The 18,483-nt window shown below is 41.7% G+C and overlaps 1 protein-coding gene across 16 annotated transcripts in view; it reads left to right on the forward strand.

Moving 5' to 3' along the window:
* The window catches only part of LOC122541861 (calcium-activated potassium channel subunit alpha-1), an 847,529-nt gene that overhangs the window by 646,901 nt on the left and 182,145 nt on the right, over positions 1-18,483 (forward strand). For all 16 annotated transcript variants that reach the window (XM_087982321.1, XM_087982311.1, XM_087982314.1 and 13 more), the window contains exon 15: positions 9,293-9,402. In XM_087982321.1, coding sequence (XP_087838447.1) covers positions 9,293-9,402 — 110 coding nt within the window. The remainder of the gene's footprint in view (positions 1-9,292; positions 9,403-18,483) is intronic.

The following is an 18,483-nucleotide window of genomic DNA, read 5'->3' on the forward strand; positions in this document are numbered from 1 at the left end:
TACTAGAACTCTCATAACTTGGGTGTACATCGATGTCAACCACAATGTCAGACACCATACTACTTTATCAGATAGCAAGCCACTGCCAACCAATGGGAATTATAGTCAACATTTAGCTTAATAACAGCAAAGTATCGCACACTGTTAGCTGTCATATTTAAGGGTGAAAGCTTTGAGGAGCACAGAATGTAACGTTTTATAGTGCAGAGATCTTCTCGAGTTTCTAATTTGGCAGTCTCCTCTACCTTCCATTGCGATCTGTATCAGCCTAGTTCAGGGCAATTAATGCCTTGTAATCCATTTTAACACATAAATGAAAACCCATTTTCAAGAAGCAGAAGCTGTAGACCAAGAATGAGATTTCCAAAACAGAGGGTAGTTCTAGGATCTGGCAAAGTTATATATAGTAGGATTTTCGTGTGAAAATTAATGAATTATCTTTCACAGGAGGGAAGGAACATCTGTGCTGATCCACTGTCATTAGTTTGTGAAAAACAAACTGCTGTAGTGCAGATTCAGAAGGGGTGTTGGTGATAATTACTGTGTCTCGTTGCTGTGGTTGTATCACTAAACACCCATGGAGCAAAACACTTGGAATTTTTGATTTGCTGTAGAAGCCTGATTATCTCTTTATAGCTATTTATTTGGAGATGTTGCTAGTATTGTATAGCCCTGGCTGTCTTTTTTTCTGCTCTCTACTCTGTGTTTATCAGTGGTGGGCAGTGGGATCACTTTGATTTAGATTGGTGGGTTGGATGTCACTAATTGCCAAGCTGCTTCAGGAGAGAGTTCTAACAGATTGCTTGGGGATTTAAAGGGAAAATAGGCTTAAATTGTCCCTTGATGTTACAGGAAGGATATAGTGGTCTAATTGTTGATAGCTGTCAGTTGTATTTGCAACTAGCCTATTCCCAGCCAGCAGTTTGAACACTGTGGGAAACCTGTGGGCTGGTTAACTCAAGTAATATACAAGCTGCCCCTGAGCTGAACAAAGGCACCTGGAGGAAATATCTTCTTTCCTGTGTGGATCATCTAATCCTTACATGATCGCAGGTCCCTTAGTGAAAGGCAGGGTGAACAGATGTCCGCCCACTCCTTCCCTCACCATCCACAGTGGCTACATGTGACCAAAAGACCCTTCTCTTCTGCTGCTTCCCCCTTCAGTTGTGACCTGAATCCTAACTTCAACTAATCCCTTACATAAATCCACTCTATATGGAGGCATTTACTTATTTATTGTCAGGTGTATCTTGTTACAAAGTAAGTGTTGTATAGTTCGCCACTCTCTGGCATCAAATTGAAAGACAGAAAAATAAACAAAATACATAGAAAATAAAGGCAGAAAAATGAAGAGATAAAGAAAATGTTCAGCCTTACAGTCCTTCCTGTTAAGTGCTTTGCCATGGGCTTGGTTGCCAGACAGGCCTCCCTTTCACTGCACCGTTGCCACCACTAATACGAAAAGTTGCCACACTTCGGTGCCATCTCACCTTCACCAATGCCCTCACCATTGTGACTCCTCGCTGGACCTCGCCAATGCAGATGTTACCAATGCTGCCAGATACTGGACTGTCCCAAACTCCACTCTGCCGCTACCATGATTCCGCTTTGGGTGAACTTTCCCAATGCAGCCGCTGCGTCTTACACTGGGCCCAAAATCACCTCTGCCTTCGCCTCCATAAGTCTGCACTGGAAGCAGACACTGCCGGAAACCCAAATCCACATCCGCAGCAGGAGCCGTGAGTCAGCACTCGGACCACCTCATTGATGCAGACTCCGCAGGGAACCCAAACTCATCAGGAGGCCGTGCTGCTAGGCCCACACGCCACCACCGATGCCGTCACTGTGACCGAGTCTTCACCAAGAGGTAACTAAAACAAAATAGAAAAAAAGAGAGAGGGAAAAAAAGAAAAGGAATGACATGAAAAGCAAACAAAACAGATGAGCCCCAGGCTCAGAAACCTTATTCCATCGCCGTCTTACCAGAAGTTAACACCAGCGGCCACTATAAATCTATTCCTCAGGTGATGAAAGGAATCAATGCCAGCAACCTCAGGACTAAGGATTTCACATCTTGCTGGAGTTTGGGATGGGCGAGATCAATGATTAGCTGGGAATAGACCAGTGCACAAGTAGCCAAGTGAATAACTAGTCTGACCCCACACTGTACCCAGGTAGTACATAACTGAATTGTCAAGCTACCTTAATTTTAACTCACTTAAAATTGATGCCTAGCACATTGTAAAAGTATTTGTTTTATTTAATGCATTTCTGATTTTAAACATCTGGATTGGAGGCAACACAGTTGTATTTTTAAAGTTGAAAGTATAATGCAACACTCCAAAGTTAACTTTTTCCAACGTGGTTAACTAAGCTTATCAAAATAATCATAGCCAATAGCTCATATACAATTGATTTTGGTACTGGGAAGAGTTCTGTGCTAGGCCTGTAACCACAAGGATTGGTGCTGGGTCCACTGTTTTGATGTGAATATAGGAGCCATGGTTTACAGATGTCGCAAATAGGAGTGTTATAGTGGGACCTTGATCAGAGGGGCAACTGGGCCAAAGAGTGGCAGATGGAGTTTAATTTAGATAAATGTGAGGTATTGAATTTTGGTGAGGCAAACCAGAACAGTATTCAGTTAATGGTAGGTCCTGTGCAGTGTTGCCAAACAGAAAGAGCTAGGGGTGCAGGTGCATTGTTCCTTGAAAGTGGAGGCACAGGTAGACAGGGCGGTGAAGAAGGTATTGGGCATACTTCCCTTCATTGATCGGGACATTGAGTATAGGAGTTGGGATGTCATGTTTCAGCAGTACAGGATGTAGGTGAGGCCGCTTTTAGAATACTGTGTACAATTCTGATCGACCTTCTATAGGAAGGATGTTGTTAAACTTGAGAGGGTGCAGAAAAGATTTACAAAGATGTTGTCGGGAAATGCTGAATAGGCTGGGGTTTTCTTCCCGGAGTGTCAGAAGCTGAGGGGTGACCCTATAGAGATTTATAAAATCAAAAGCAGCATGGATAGGGTAAATAGACAGGGTTTTTTTTCCTAGGGTGGGGGCAACTAGAACTAGAGGGTACAGATTTAAGGTGAGAGGGGAAAGATTTAAAAAGGACCTGAGGGGTAACTTTTTCACACGGAGCATGGTGCATGTATGGAATGAGGAAGTGATGGAGACTGGTACAAGTACATTTAAAAGGTATCTGGATGGGTCCATGCATAGGAAGGGTATAGAGGGTTATGGGCCAAGTGCTGGCAAATAGGACTGGGTCAGACTGGAATGTCTGGTCATTGCGGACGAGTTGGGCCAATGGGTCTATTTCCGTACTGTATGAGCCTTTAACTCAATGACTGTATCTGCCATATCAACAAGTATCTATCACCAATTGATCAGAAGTGAGGCAAGTAACTCATGTCATCATTCACTTGGAGAGGTTTTCAAATAAATCAGCAATAATTATTTCATAAGCATTATACTTGCCAATTATTTGAGATGATTCTTTTAATTGTTTTCTCATCCTGAAAATAGTTAATTGCTCTAACTGCTACCTTCTAGTTATTTCTCAATTCATTCTCAGAATGTGGTTATCACTGGCTGGGCCAGCATGTGATTTTTGTCTGTAATTGCTCTCGACCTGGTAGTGGTTTACTGCGGCCTGTGGGGTGTAGGTGCAACTCCAATTCTGTTAGAAAGGAAGCTCCCGGAATTTCACACAGCGACACTGATGATACAACAATGTGATTCCAAATCAGGACAGTATGTGGCTTGAAGGGGAACTTGCATCCATTTACTGCCTTCTCCTTCTAGACGGTGTTATCATGGATTTGTAAGGGGCTTTCTAAGGAACCTTGGTGAACTACTTCAGTGCATCTTGGAGATCGCACACACTGCAGCCACTGAGAGTCATAGTGAAGGGAGTAAATGTTGAAAGTAGTGGATAGGTTAGCAATCAAAGATGCTTTGTCTTAGATGGTGCCAAGTTTCTTGAGTGTTTTCAGAGTCGCATTGGACCATAAAAGTGGGGATAGTATTGTATTTCATTTCTGGTTGTTGCCTATAGATGGTGAAGAGGCACTGAGGAGATGGGATTGGTTACTCACCACTCAATGACTCGCTGTGTACTGATCTTGGATCTACAGTGCTTTATGGACTGCTCCATTCAGATTCTGATCAGTGATACTCCCCAGGGGAATCAGCAATGATAATGTCATTGAATGTCAGCTGACAGCTCTGATGAAGTCTCGAGACATTAGCCTGCTCTCTCTTCATGGATGCTGCCTGACCTGCTGTGATCCCCAGTATTTTTAAGTTTTCAGGGATTTTCAGCATTGTTTTCTAGCTGTACTGCAACAGCTTGGCTGTGGTACTGCTAGTTTTTGAGCGTAAGTCTTTATTACTCTTGCCAGAACGTTGATAGGGCCGTTAATCTTTGCAATGCCCAGTACCTCCATACATTTTTTGATATAATGTGGAGTAAATCAAACTGGTTAAATTGTGATCTTTGATGCTGGGGATCTCAGAAGGAGGCTGAGATGGATCATCCACTTGGCTCTTCTGCCTAAAGATTGATGTAAATACTTTAGCCTTCTGTTTTGCACTGATACTGAGGGCTTCCCAATCATTGAAAATGAAGATATTAATGTTATTAATCACCATTCACATCTGGATGTACAGGACTGCAGAGCTTGGATCTGATTCTTTGATTGTCATGTTGCTAAACCCCATCTATCACTTGCTGCTAATCCTGTTTAGTGCACAAGTAGTCCCGTTTTGTAGCTTCGTCAGGTTGGCATGTCACCTTTAGGTAGGTGTTTTGCTGATCCTGACGTGCTCTCCTGCACTCTTCCTTGAACCAGGGTTGATCTCCTAGCTTAATTGTAATGGTAGAGTGGGGAATATGCCAGACCATAAGATTAAAGATTATGGTTTAATAAATTCTGCTCTGCTGATGGCCTCAGTGCCTCATGGATGCCCCATATTGAATGGCTAAATCTGCCTGAAGTCCATCCCATTCAACACAGTAGTAGTGCCACACAACAAGATGTAGGGGATCTTCACTGTGAAGATGGGACGGTAGTCACTCCCATTGATACTGTTATGGTAAGTGTGTAATGTATGATTCCATGAACATGACTCAGGCTGTTGCTTGATTAGTCTGAGAGACTGAATTTCCAGTTTTGTCACAAGCCCCAGATGTTTGTTAAGGAAGTTCTTACAAGGTCAACAGGTCTGTGTTTGCCATTGTTGATTCTGATGCTTAGATTAATGCCGGGTATTGTGTCCAGTGTCACTCCTTTGTTTAGACTTCTAGTGATTGGATGTAACTGAATGGCTGGCTGGACTGTTTCACAGGCTAGTCAAAAGTCAAGCATATTGTAGTGGGTCTGGAGTCAAATGCAGGCCAGACAGGGTAGAGACAGCAGATTTCCTTCCTGCATGGACATTGATGAACCAGATGGGGTTTATAAAAATGAAAATCAACATTTACATGGTCAGCATCGGACTAACTTTTAATTGCATTTTTATTGCTTTTTATTGAATAATAAATTTCACTATTTCTCATGGTGGGATTTGTACCATGTCCCCAGAATATTAGCCTGGGCTCTGGATACTAATCCTGTGACATTACCACTACACTGAAGATTTTTTTTTGAAAAGGAACTGACTTGTTCTGAAAACATGTAATTTGTAATCCACCTTTTACAGGTGGGGTTTTATGAGTTGACTGATGCTTTTCATTGAAGTGTAGTAGTTCCACTGTCCTACCCAATATTAGAGATGGAACCTACAGCAGCATAACAGATTAGTTTTCGCATTTGCTTTCCCATCACCTTATTGTACCCAAATTGTTTGCCTTTTATCTCCCCCCAGAACAATTGTGACTCCAATTGAAAAGTATTTGACTGGCTGAGAGAGTCTGAGAGCAGGAAAGATGCTGTAGAAATGTGTTTTTTTTTTAGTTAAAGGCATGGACAAAGAAACTGATCGATCAGTTTCTAATTTTATTTCAAAATAAGAGACCAAGGGAAAGAGCCATAATACAGAACACCATCCAAAACTGCAAAGAACAAATGAGAGGAGAAAAAAAACGAGAACCTTTGATGATCATTTGCAAATGAGCTAAGGTTTGAAAATTGTTAAGTTATAGAAAGGAGGAAGACTGAGGAAGATAAGGCACACACCATCATGACGTTCTATCAATAAATAAATGAAGTCAGAAACCAAGTAATGAGTCATAGTTTGAACCCAATAAAAATGCAGAAGGGAAGGGACAGCATGCAAAATGGCATCTTTGGAATTGTAAAAGACCAAGTTTGTAAGAGCATCATTGGTAATAAAAATTAGGAGAGAAAGTAAGAAGAGTTGCAAGGGATTGTTTGGCGTCATGGAAAATGGATGATTGCAGATAAAAGTAGTGAGTTTAAATACACCTGGTAGTTAAATGTTTTGTCAGATTGTCTGGTTGCACTGGTCAGTGCAGAGCAAACTGGGTGTTGGATTCATAATATCTTTACTGTACAATTATGTGCAATGGGTTTAAACTAGTTTATGAAATAGGACATGGTATGGGTTGACATAATTTCTAATAACATCATTTAAAAGCACCAGAGGGCAATCAAGTTGACATAAAGGGACTTTTTTTTAAAAAAGTGAATATTTTACCCCAAGCATCTAATCATACCAACATTCTGATCCCAGAATAATTCATCACCAACTCATTGTCTAAGTCCCAGTATTGTTTTGGTTTATCAGAGATAATTTTCCAATAGTTCACCAGGAGATCAATGGAGCAGCAATTTTCTCTTTGTTCATCCACTTGACAAGTGGGATTAATTGTGCCCAAAATCTACACCCCCTTCTCACATCCCACCTTCAATGTTGTACAGAAGCCAGCACTAATTTGAGTTTGCTGGCATTCCATTTCTATTTAGTGCTGTAAAATATTCCGGAACATTCCAGATGATTATAATTAACCAGGAGTAGAAGACATATGCTTATTTTTCTTTCTCAGTAATTCTTTTTGAGATAAATGGGTTTGGTTGGCAATACACTGCGTTGGCTCACTCACATGCTACTTCAGACACCTTCCCCATGTGTATCATGTAATAAAGTCTGATTTTAGTCTTGTGGAATGGAGAGGTGTCAGATAGAACAGAGACACTTTTCTTGGGAGTAAAAACTATGCCACACACTTCCTAATATTCAAGCCAGGTTGGGTGTTGGCAGAAAGCTGGAAGCAGGTCATCTTTCCATCTACTGATGGAATGATATTTTTTGTCATAAAAACACCTAAAGATGTGGCAACTTACAAAATAGCTGTCAAAATTTAGCGATGTTTAGTTTTCTCCCTTTGTTTTCTGAGTAAAATGATACAGTGTGTGGGAATTGTTTAACTCCTTAGATTTTATGCCATCTCCTTTCCCAGCTGCTTCCTGGCCTATCCAAAGATAACTACATTTGAAAATAAGAGCTTCAAGAGATTTAGTAACAGAGAGATCTGCCATACTAACACTCTGTGCCACAAATTTGTGCCCGCAGTTTCTTACAGAAATGTCTCTGTTGAGCAGGCTTGGAGGGCAGCCAAGGTTACAGTCGTTCAGGTTTCATTTTCTAATATTGAATCTCTTTCAAAAATAAAATATGTAATTTCTCTCCCTCATCCATTTTTACTGTCATAAAATAATGAGAAACAATGCATTTTCAATGACCTAATCACAAGCTTGCAATTTAAAATTACTCGTTAGCCAGATGTAGCTGAGAGAGACCTCGGTAGCACGGTGAAAAATGAGAATGTTTCTAATGTAGAAGTGCATGTTTATGAAGGTTAGGTTGAATATCGCCATTTTGGACAAAGAAGCATTGTTGAGTACCGAGCTCAGCTGTGGCTATGTCTCAGTCAAAAACGTATGAGCAGTAGTTTTGTTGTCAATCCCAACATTTAACTAGATCTTCGGTTGAGCCTTCATTATCTGATAGTGTGACCCAGAGTACATCGTGTCATGAAAGAGAAAATAGTGTGATTCAGGAAGAAATCTTACAACAGAACCATATCAACATTCATATTACTATTTGAATTGGAATTGTAAAAGGTGTTGATGAATAGCAACCGGACATACAGACGGTAGAACCCCTTCAGCCTACTCAGTGTATTTATTCTGATGTTTATTCTTCTTGGTGTTTTGTGTAGCATTTTATGCTTGTCAAAGTAAAAATGCTTGAGATAGAGAATTGAATTTTATTTTTCTCTCCGCGTTAACATCAAGATGGATTTGTCTTTAGATTAAGGTTAGATTAGATTCCCTACAGGCTCTTCGGCCCAACAAGTCCACACCGACCCTCTGAAGAGTAACCCATCCAGTCCAATTTCCGTCTGACTAATGCATCTAATACTATGGGCAATTTAGCATGGCCAATTCACCTGATCTGCACATCTTTGAACTGTGGGAGGAAACCGGAGCACCCGGAGGAAACCAACGTAGACACAGGGAGAATGTGCAAACTCCACACAGACAGTCACCCAAGGCTGGAATTGAATCTTGATAGGATAAAGTGAAAGTGCATTGCCTTTCATAGAGTCATACAGCATGGAACAGACCTTTCAGTCCAACACATTCGTGCCGGCCAGATATCCTAAACTGATCTAGTTCTATTTGCTATCAGTCAGCCCATAGCCCTCTAAACCTTCCTATTCATGTACCTATCCAGGGGCCTTTTAAATGTTGTAATTGTACCCACCTCCACCACCACTTCTGGCAGTTTATTCCATACATGCACCATCCTCTGCATGAAAAAGTTATCCCTCACAACCCTTTTGACTCTCCCCCCCCCTCACCTAACCTATGCCCTCTAGTTTTGGATGCCCCTCTCTAGGGAAAAAAACCTTGGCTATTCACCCTATCCATGCCCCTCACAATTTTAGAAAACAGTGTGCTTGTGTCTTAAGCTGAGGGGGATAAAAAGGCAATGTGTATTTTCCCAGTGTGCTATTACATCAATGATACTTTGAACTTTGAACAATGATACTTTGATATACTGATCAGTGGGTAGTGCTTGCTATGAAGGCAGAATAAATGCTTCCAGTTAGACCAATGTAACTTTGCTAATTTAATTTCTCTGGTATTCTATTACTTTACCACAGTTGATATTGTTGATTCAATCAAACCTTAGACCCGGGTTTCGCCATTAAAAATACAGCATTGGATTTTACTCAACCATCTCTTTACAGGCCAAAGTTTGGTTTTCCTTTCATGAGGTGTATCAACGTGCTGTTTCTCTTTTCATTCTAGATTGAGGAGGACACCTGGCAAAAATACTACCTAGAAGGGGTAGCAAATGAGATGTACACAGAATATTTGTCCAGTGCCTTCATAGGCTTGTCATTTCCTGCAGTTTGCGAGTAAGTAACCAAGAACATATCTCCAACAATGACTTTAAGCTCATGAATAAGCATTGAGTAACTCCTGTGAGTAGTGAATCTCAGAGCAGTCTTATCAATTGCTTCAGTTGCACAGACACTATGCTCCAAGAGGAGTTGATGCACACCTTGATTATTGCACCAGGCCTCGTTTCCTTGAACTGCACCTTTTTGAACTTCACCTATGGTCTGAACATTTGCCTCTATTTTATTCCCCATCCCACCGACAGAGACATTTAACAAAATAATTCATGAGCCGCAATAAAGCTACATCTTTGAGGAAGAAGGATGTTAGGGAGAGTATAAACCAATCATAGAAATTAAGACAAGTATCAAATTGAAAGAAAACTATGTACAATGTGGCAAAGATTAGTGATAAACCAATAAGGTAAACCAGCTGGACAGTAAGAGCTTCTTTATTACACAAAAATAAAGACAGGAATCAAAGTGAGCGTAAGTGTTTTCGAGAATGAGGATGGGGAAACAATGATGAGGAATCACAATGTGGCAAAGGAGTTCAAGAATACTTTGTATCAGTCCTCACAACCGAAAATATCAATACCTTCCCCAAAATGCTAAGTAACCAAGGGGAAACAGGGGAAAGGAAATAACCACAGCTATTTTTCGAGAAAAGATACTGGGGAATTTAATGGCACTAAAGGCCGATAAGTATCCTGGAACCGATGGGTTGCATCCGAGGATTTTAAAGGCAGTAACTACAAAAATATTGGATGTACTGATAATAATCTTCCAAGAATCCTTAGATGAGAAAATGTCTCAAAGGATTGGAAATCTGCCAATGTAAAACTTCAAAAAGGAAGGGAGACTAAAAACAGGAAATTGTACACCAGTTAGCTTAACATCTGTCATTAGGAAAATTATTGAGTCTATTATAAAGGATGTAACAGAAGACCATTTTGAATTACTTAGTCCAATTAAGTAGAATTAACATGGCTTATAAAGGAGAAGGTGACAAATATATCACAGTCTTTGAGAAGGTAAGATGCAGGAGAGATGAAGGGTAACCAGTAGATGTATTATGTTTGGATTTCTGAAATGCATTTGATCAGGTACCATATATAAGATATATAATAAGGAAAGAGCCATGGTATGGATAGAAAATTGGCTAATAAGTAAAAGCAGAGAGTTGGAGTATGGGGTCATTTTCAGGGTGGTAACTTACAACCAGTGGAGTGCAGCAGGAATCAGTGCTGGCATCCATACTTAGTCACAATATATATTAATGACTTGGATGAGTAAGGTCCAGTTTGATGATGACACAAAAATAGGTAGGAACGCAAGCGGTGAGAATGACAGTCTATAGAAGTATATAGTCAGAGTGTGGTGCTGGAAAAGCACAGCAGGTCAGGCAGCATATTAGGAGCAGCAGAATCGATGTTTCGGGCATAAGCCCTTAGCCATAACTATTAATTTAACCTGGGGCAGTGTTTGGAGAGGAATAAGACGGTGTTATTTTCTGGTTCTGTAGATTGCGAAGGAGCAAAAATGAGTGATATGTACTTCTTGTCAGATGTGGGTGTTTAAAGAGAGTTTAAGGGTTACTGCAGATTATATCTGCCATAAATGCTGTTGGATGCGAATCTTATCAGATCCAATGGATCATTTGGAGAAACCGTTAGAAGCAATGAGGAATTTGCAACAGCAACAGTATGTGATGGATTGCACTTATAGGAAAGGGGTAAGTCTCCGATACAGTCACATAGATGGGTTAACTCCAGGAAAGTTAAGAGAGGTAGGCAGCTACTGCAGGGGTCTTTTGTGGATATACCCATTTCAAACAGGTGTGCTGTTTTGGAAAATGTAGGGGGTGATGGATTCTCAGGGGAACATAGCACAAACAGCCAAGTTTCTGGTATGGAGACTGGCTCTAATGCAACGAGGAGTATGTCGGGTTCCAAGAGATCAATTGTGTTCGGGGATTCTCTAGTTCGAGGTACAGATAGACGTTTCTGTGGCCAGCAGCAAAAAAGCAGAATGGTGTATTACTTCTCTGGTGCCAGGATCAAGGATGTCTTAGAGGGGGTGCAGAATGTTCTCAAAGGGGAGAGGGGCCAGCAAGAGGTTATTGTCCACATTGGAACCAATGACATAGGAAGGGAAACGGTTGAGATTCTGAAGGGACATTACAGAGAGTTAGGCAGAAACTTATAAAGCAGGTCCTCGAGAGTAATAATATTTGGATTACTCCCGGTGCTACGAGCTAGTGAGGGCAGGAATAGGAGAATAGAGCAGATGAATGCATGGTTGCGAAGCTGGTGTATGGGAGAAGGATTCACATTTTTGGATCATTGGAATCTCTTTTGGGGTAGAAGTGACCTGTACAAAAAGGACGGATTGCAGCTAAATTGGAAGGGGATTAATATACTGGCAGGGAAATTTGCTAGAGCTGCTCGAGAGGATTTAAACTAGTAAGGTGGGTGGGTAGGATCCAGGGAGATAGTGAGGAAAGAGATCAATCTGAGACTGGTACAGTTGAGAACAGAAGCAAGTCAAACAGTCAGGGCAAGCAGGGACAAGGTAGGACTAATAAATTAAACTGCATTTATTTCAATGCAAGTGGCCTAAGAGGAAAGGCAGATGAACTCAGGGCATGGTTAGGAACATGGGACTGGGATATCATAGCAATTACAGAAAAATGGCTCAGGGATGGGCAGGACTGGCAGCTTAATGTTCCAGGATACAAATGCAACAGGAAAGATAGAAAGGGAGGCAAGAGAGGAGGGGGAGTGACATTTTTGAAAAGGGATAGCATTACAACTGTGCTGAGGGAGGATATTCCCGGAAATACATCCAGGGAAGTGATTTGGGTGGAATTGAGAAATAAGAAAGGGATGATCACCTTATTGGGATTGTATTATAGACCCTCTAATAGTCAGAGGGAAATTGAGAAACAAACTTGTAAGGAGATCTCAGCTTTCTGTAAGAAAAATAGGGTAGTTATGGTAGGGGATTTTAACTTTTCAAATATAGATTTGGGACTGCCATAGTGTTAAGGGTTTAGATGGAGAGGAATTTGTTAAGTGTGTACAAGACAATTTTCTGATTTAGTATGTGGATGTACCTACCAGAGAAGGTGCAAAACTTGACTTACTCTTGGGAAATAAGGCAGGGCAGGTGACTGAGGTGTCAGTGGGGGAGCACTTTGGGACCAGCAACCATAATTCTATGAGATTTAAAATAATGATGGAAAAGGATAGACCAGATCTAAAAGTTGAAGTTCTAAATTGGAGAAAGGCCAATTTTGACGGTATTAGGCAAGAACATTCCAAAGCTGATTGGGGGCAGATGTTCGCAGGTAAAGGGACAGCTGGAAAATGGGGAGCTTTCAGAAATAATATAATGAGAATCCAGAGAAAGTATATTCCTGTTAGGGTGAAAGGAAAGGCTGGTAGGTAAAGGGAATACTGGATGACTAAAGAAATTGAGGGTTTGGTTAAGAAAAAGCATATGTCAGGGATAGGCAGGATAGATCGAGTGAATCCTTAGAAGAGTATAAAGGCAGTAGGAGTATACTTAAGAGGGAAATCAGGAGGGCAAAAAGGGGACATGAGATAGCTTTGGCAAATAGAATTAAGGAGAATCCAAAGGGCTTTTACAAATACATTAAGGATAAAAGGGTAACTCGGGAGAGAATAGGGCCCCTCAAAGATCAACAAGGCGGCCTATGTGTGGAGCCGCAGAAAATGGGGAAGATACTAAATGAGTATTTTGCATCAGTATTTACTGTGGAAAAGGATATGGAAGATATACACTGTAGGGAAATAGATGGTGACATCTTGCAAAATGTCCATATTACAGAGGAGGAAGTGCCGGACGTCTTGAAACGCATAAAACGGATAAATCTCCAGGACCTCATCAGGTGGACCCTAGAACTCTGTGGGAAGCTAGAGAAGTGATTGCTGGGCCTCTTGCTGAGATATTTGTATCATCGATAGTCACAGGTGAGGTGCCGGAAGACTGGAGGTTGGTTAACGTGGTGCCACTGTTTAAGAAGGGTGGTAAGGACAAGCCAGGGAACTATAGACCAGTGAGCCTGATGTCGGTGGTGGGCAAGTTGTTGGAGGGAATCCTGAGGGACAGGATGTACATGTATTTGGAAAGGCAAGGACTGCTTAGAGATAGTCAACATGGCTTTGTGTGTGGGAAATCATGTCTCACAAACTTGATTGAGTTTTTTGAGGAAGTAACAAAGAAGATTGATGAGGACAGAGTGGTAGATGTGATCTATATGGACTTCAGTAAGGCGTTCGACAATGTTTCCTATGGGAGACTGATTAGCAAGGTTAGATCACACGGAATACAGGGAGAACTAGCCATTTGGATACAGAACTGGCTCAAAGGTAAAAGACGGAGAGTCGTTTTTCAGACTGGAGGCCTGTGACCAGTGGAGTGCCACAACGCTCGGTGCTGGGTCCTCTACTTTTTGTCATTTATATAAATGATTTGGATGCGAGCATAAGAGGTACAGTTAGTAATTTTGCAGATGACACCAAAATTGGAGGTGTAGTGGACAGCGAAGAGGGTTACCTCAGATTACAACAGGATCTGGACCAGATGGGCCAATGGGCTGAGAAGTGGCAGATGGAGTTTAATTCAGATAAATGCGAGGTGCTGCATTTTGGAAAAGCAAATCTTAGCAGGACTTATACACTTAATAGTAAGGTCCTAGGGGTATTGCTGAATAAAGAGATCTTGGAGTGCAGGTTCATAGCTCCTTGAAAGTGGAGTCGCAGGTAGATAGGATAGTGAAGAAGGTGTTTGGTATGCTTTCCTTTATTGGTCAGAGCATTGAGTACAGGAGTTGGGAGGTCATGTTGCGGCTGTTCAGGAATTGGTTAGGCCACTGTTGGAATATTGTGTGCAATTCTGGTCATTCTTTCGGAAAGATGTTGTGAAACTTGAAAGCGTTCAGAAAAGATTTACAAGGATGTTGCCAGGGTTGGAGGGTTTGAGCTATAGGGAGAGGCTGAACAGGCTGGGGCTGTTTTCCCTGGAGCGCTGGAGGCTGAGCGGTGACCTTATAGAGGTTTACAAAATTATGAGGAGCATGGATAGGGTAGATAGGCAAAGTCTTTTCCCTGGGGTCGGGGAGTCCAGAACTGGAGGGCATAGGTTTAGAGTGAGAGAGGAAAAGATATAAAAGAGACCTGCAGGGCAACACAGAGTGGAACGTGTATGGAATGAGCTGCCATAGGAAGTAATGGAGGCTGGTACAATTGCAACATTTAAGAGGCATTTGGATGGGTATATGAATAGGAAGGGTTTGGAGGGATATGGGCCGGATGTTAGCAGGTGGGACTAGATTGGGTTGGGATATCTGGTCGGCATGGACAGGTTGGACCGAAGGGTCTGTTTCCATGCTGTATATCTCTATGACTCTATCAGGAATCTTATGCCCGGGCAATTATCCTGCTTCTCGGATGCTGCCTGACCTGCTGTGCATTTCCAGCACCACACTCTCAACTCTGATCTCCAACATCTGCAATCATCACTTTCTCCTGTAGAGGTATAGAGACAGGTTAATTGTTGGGCAAAAACATGACAGTGGAATATAAAGTAGGAAAATGTGGTGTTATGCACTTTGGCAAGAAAAATAGAGGAGTTGAATATTATTTAAATGGAAAAAGATGGCAGAATGCTGCAGAACAGAGGAGTCTGGGGATCCTCATCCATAGACCACAAATAGTTAACATATAAATTCAGAGGTAATAGCAAAGACAAATGGAATGTTGGCCTTTATTTCAAAGGAAATAGAGTCTAAAGGTAATGGAACCTTGCTAACACAATTGAGTGCACTAATTAGACTACACCTTATAATGCAATTTACAGTTTTGGTACCCAAAATCTAAAGAAAGATACACTGGCATTGGAGGAAGTGCAGAGACGATTCACTTAGTTTGATCCTGGGCATGCAGGGATTTTCTTATAAGGATGGGTTGAGTAAGTTGAGCTTGTATTCATTGGCATTTGGAAGAATAAGAGGCAACCTTTTTGAAATATATAAGATTCTGAGGGATCTTGACAGGGTAGATATTGAGAAGTTGTTTCCCATTGTGGGAGAATCTAGGGTCAGAGGACATAATCTCAGAGTAAGGGGTCGCCCATTTAAGACAGAGATGAGGAGGAATTTCTTCTATGAGTGCAGTGAATATACAGAATTATTTACCACCCAGCCTGTGCAACCATTTCTCATTAGATAACTCACCCCCATTCCAGTTATCAGTTGAATGAATTTTCTCTGAACTGCTTCTAATGCATTTGTGTCCTTCCTTAAATAAGGAGACCAAACTGCACATTGTAGATTTAGCCTCACCAACATTCTTCGCAACAGTAGCAAATCATCCATACTTTTATATACAAATTTCTTTGCAATAAATACCAACATTCCATTTACCTTCCTAAGCACTTATTGTACCTGCATGCCAACTATGGTTCAATAACCAGTGTACCTCGATCCCCCAGCAACTCAATAGAAATCTCTTTCTATTCAAATATATTTTGCTATTCTTTCTGTGTAAGTGGATAAGTTGACATTTTATACCATTTGACAGATTTTTGTCCACTGTCTCAACCTCTCTGCCTCACCGTACCTCTTCACAGACTCCGCCTATCCTGCTGACAACTTACTTTCCTCCCTATTTTTGTATCAATCGGCAAAGTTAGCAACCATATATTCACTCCCTTTGTTTATATAGATTGTAAATAGTTGAGTTCAGAACACTAATCCCTGTGGATGTAGGTTTGCTTACTGAGCTGGAAGGTTCGTTTTCAGACATTTCATCACCGTACTAGGTAACATCTTCAGTGAGCCTCTGGATGAAGCTTCACGGAAGGCTCACTGATGATGTTACTTAGTACGGTGATGAAATGTCTGAAAACAAACCTTCTAGCCTAATGAACAAAACTACATCCAGAACCTCAACCTGAGCTACGAATCTTCTCAAAACTTGCCAACTGATCCCTGTGCCATCACGCAATGTTAACCAAAGAATAACGCTAAAGAGAGACAGAGTCCAGTATTTTTGTGTTCAGGCAGATCTATTTTTCTGCTTGCATTTGCAGCCAATTTCCAATCTCTATATCAGGCGCTCCCAGCTTCATTTCATCCTTTCTGAAAGTTTTGTGACATGATTTCTCAGTACCCTATTTCCACTTGGTGCTGGGTCCTGCTGTTTCCTCGTGTTTACCCAGTGCAGCTCCTACTTCTTCTCCCCTCCCCATATTAAGGATGGAATTTTGTCATTTTTGGATTAAGTCCAAAAGCAGAGAGGTTTTGCTGCCTATCTTGTTCAGAAAGCCCATTGGATCAGAAGTCAATCAGGCAGCTAATGAGAGGGTGGCAGCTCCAAAACTCAGCAAGCCATGGTAGAGACTGCTGTGGGAACTCCACCTTCAAGACCCCCAGATAGAGAATCACAGGGGAGAAAGCTGGGTGATGTCTGGATTTGGGTTTCTGGGTTTGGGGCCATTAAGAAATGGGGTGCAGGTGGTTTGGAAATGAGACCAGCAAAACTGCTCTCAGGGGCCATGTCATATTATAATGTTTCTGTTCATTTGATGTCAGCTGTTCCTATCATTGTGAAGCAAAATTCACCAAGCATTGAACTGTGCACTCATTAAAAAGAAACATGATCTGGGTTTATAGCATCATGGGACAGGTTAGGTTTACCTTACTGATGATGTGTTCCTGCAATAGCATTTCTGCTCAGTATGGGTGAAATCAAGGGTTCAGATATTTGGTGAGTGTACTTGGCTGAGGAGCCAGCGGCAGGAAGCTACCATCTGTGGGATAATGACTGAAGCCTGAGAGATGGCATTCCCTCTTTAACATAATGTGACACAATCACTGATTGGCCTGGTACAGCTGACTGTGGTTAGTGCATAATACTGTTTGATTCAGGGCTACAGTGCAGATAATTAGGGGCCATCTCTCTCCTTTTAATGCACATCATGCTCATTGGGAACCCAGTGCTAAATTATTCATAAACAACTTGATTCTGGCTCAGAGTTTTCTATGTAACAGTGCAGCTACCTCATTGTGATCTATTAAAAGTCATCCCTCGAGCCAATTTTAAAATGAATGTTATGGGAAGTGGTGGTACATCGGTACTGTCACTGGACTAGTAATCCACAGCGCAGTTTAAAGTTCTTGGGGCAGGGGTTCAAATCTCATCATGGCAGGTGGTGAAATTTGATTTCTACAAAACAAGCTAGTCTAATGGTGACCAATGTAATCACTGTTGATTGTTGTAAAATCCATCTGGATCAGTCAGGTTCTTTAGGGACAGAAGTATGTTGTCAAGATTAGAGTGGTGCTGGAAAAGCACAGCAGGTCAGGCAGCATCCGAGGAGCAGGAAAATCGACGTATCGGGCAAAAGCCCTTCATCGGACTTTTGCCCAAAACGGCGGTTTTCCTGCTCAACGGATGCTGCCTGACCTGCTGTGCTTTTCCAGCACCACTCTAATCTTGACTCTAATCTCCAGCATCGGCAGTACCCACCTCCGCCACAGAAGTATGTTGGCCTTACCTGGTCTAGCCTGCGTCTGACTCCAGATCCACAACAATGTGATTGACTCTTAATGACCATCTGGGCAATTAGGCAAAGGCAATAAATGCCAGCAACACCCACGCTTTCTTTTATGTCCCGAAGTTCTTTTACACAGAACTGAATGTATAATGTTTTCTCTCCCCCCCCCCCACCCCCGCTCAAATGAACTGTTGTAATTTTTTCTTCCATCAATTCACCGTTGCCAGTAAGTCAGCCATGTTTCCAATTTACATGTAAAGCTCATCAAAGGCAATGCAAACCATCAAACATCCACGTTGCTATAAATGAGTAAAAGAAAAGCCAAAACACTCCCCACCCCTACCCCCTCCTCCTCCCCAGAGGGTCAAATTTCTTCTCTTGCTTGAATCGTAGGTAGAAGGGAGGTGACAGGAAGGGTCATACCTTGGAAGGAGAAAACCTGTGTACCACTGCTCAACAGCCCCTTCCCTCCCCCCACTTTGCTGCTTTCTCTTCTGCTTAGAGCTGTTCTGA

Source organism: Chiloscyllium plagiosum, unplaced genomic scaffold (assembly GCF_037043375.1).
Source record: "Chiloscyllium plagiosum isolate Xiang-an unplaced genomic scaffold, Cpla_swu_hap1 HiC_scaffold_43, whole genome shotgun sequence".
Classification (NCBI taxonomy): Eukaryota; Metazoa; Chordata; class Chondrichthyes; order Orectolobiformes; family Hemiscylliidae; genus Chiloscyllium; species Chiloscyllium plagiosum.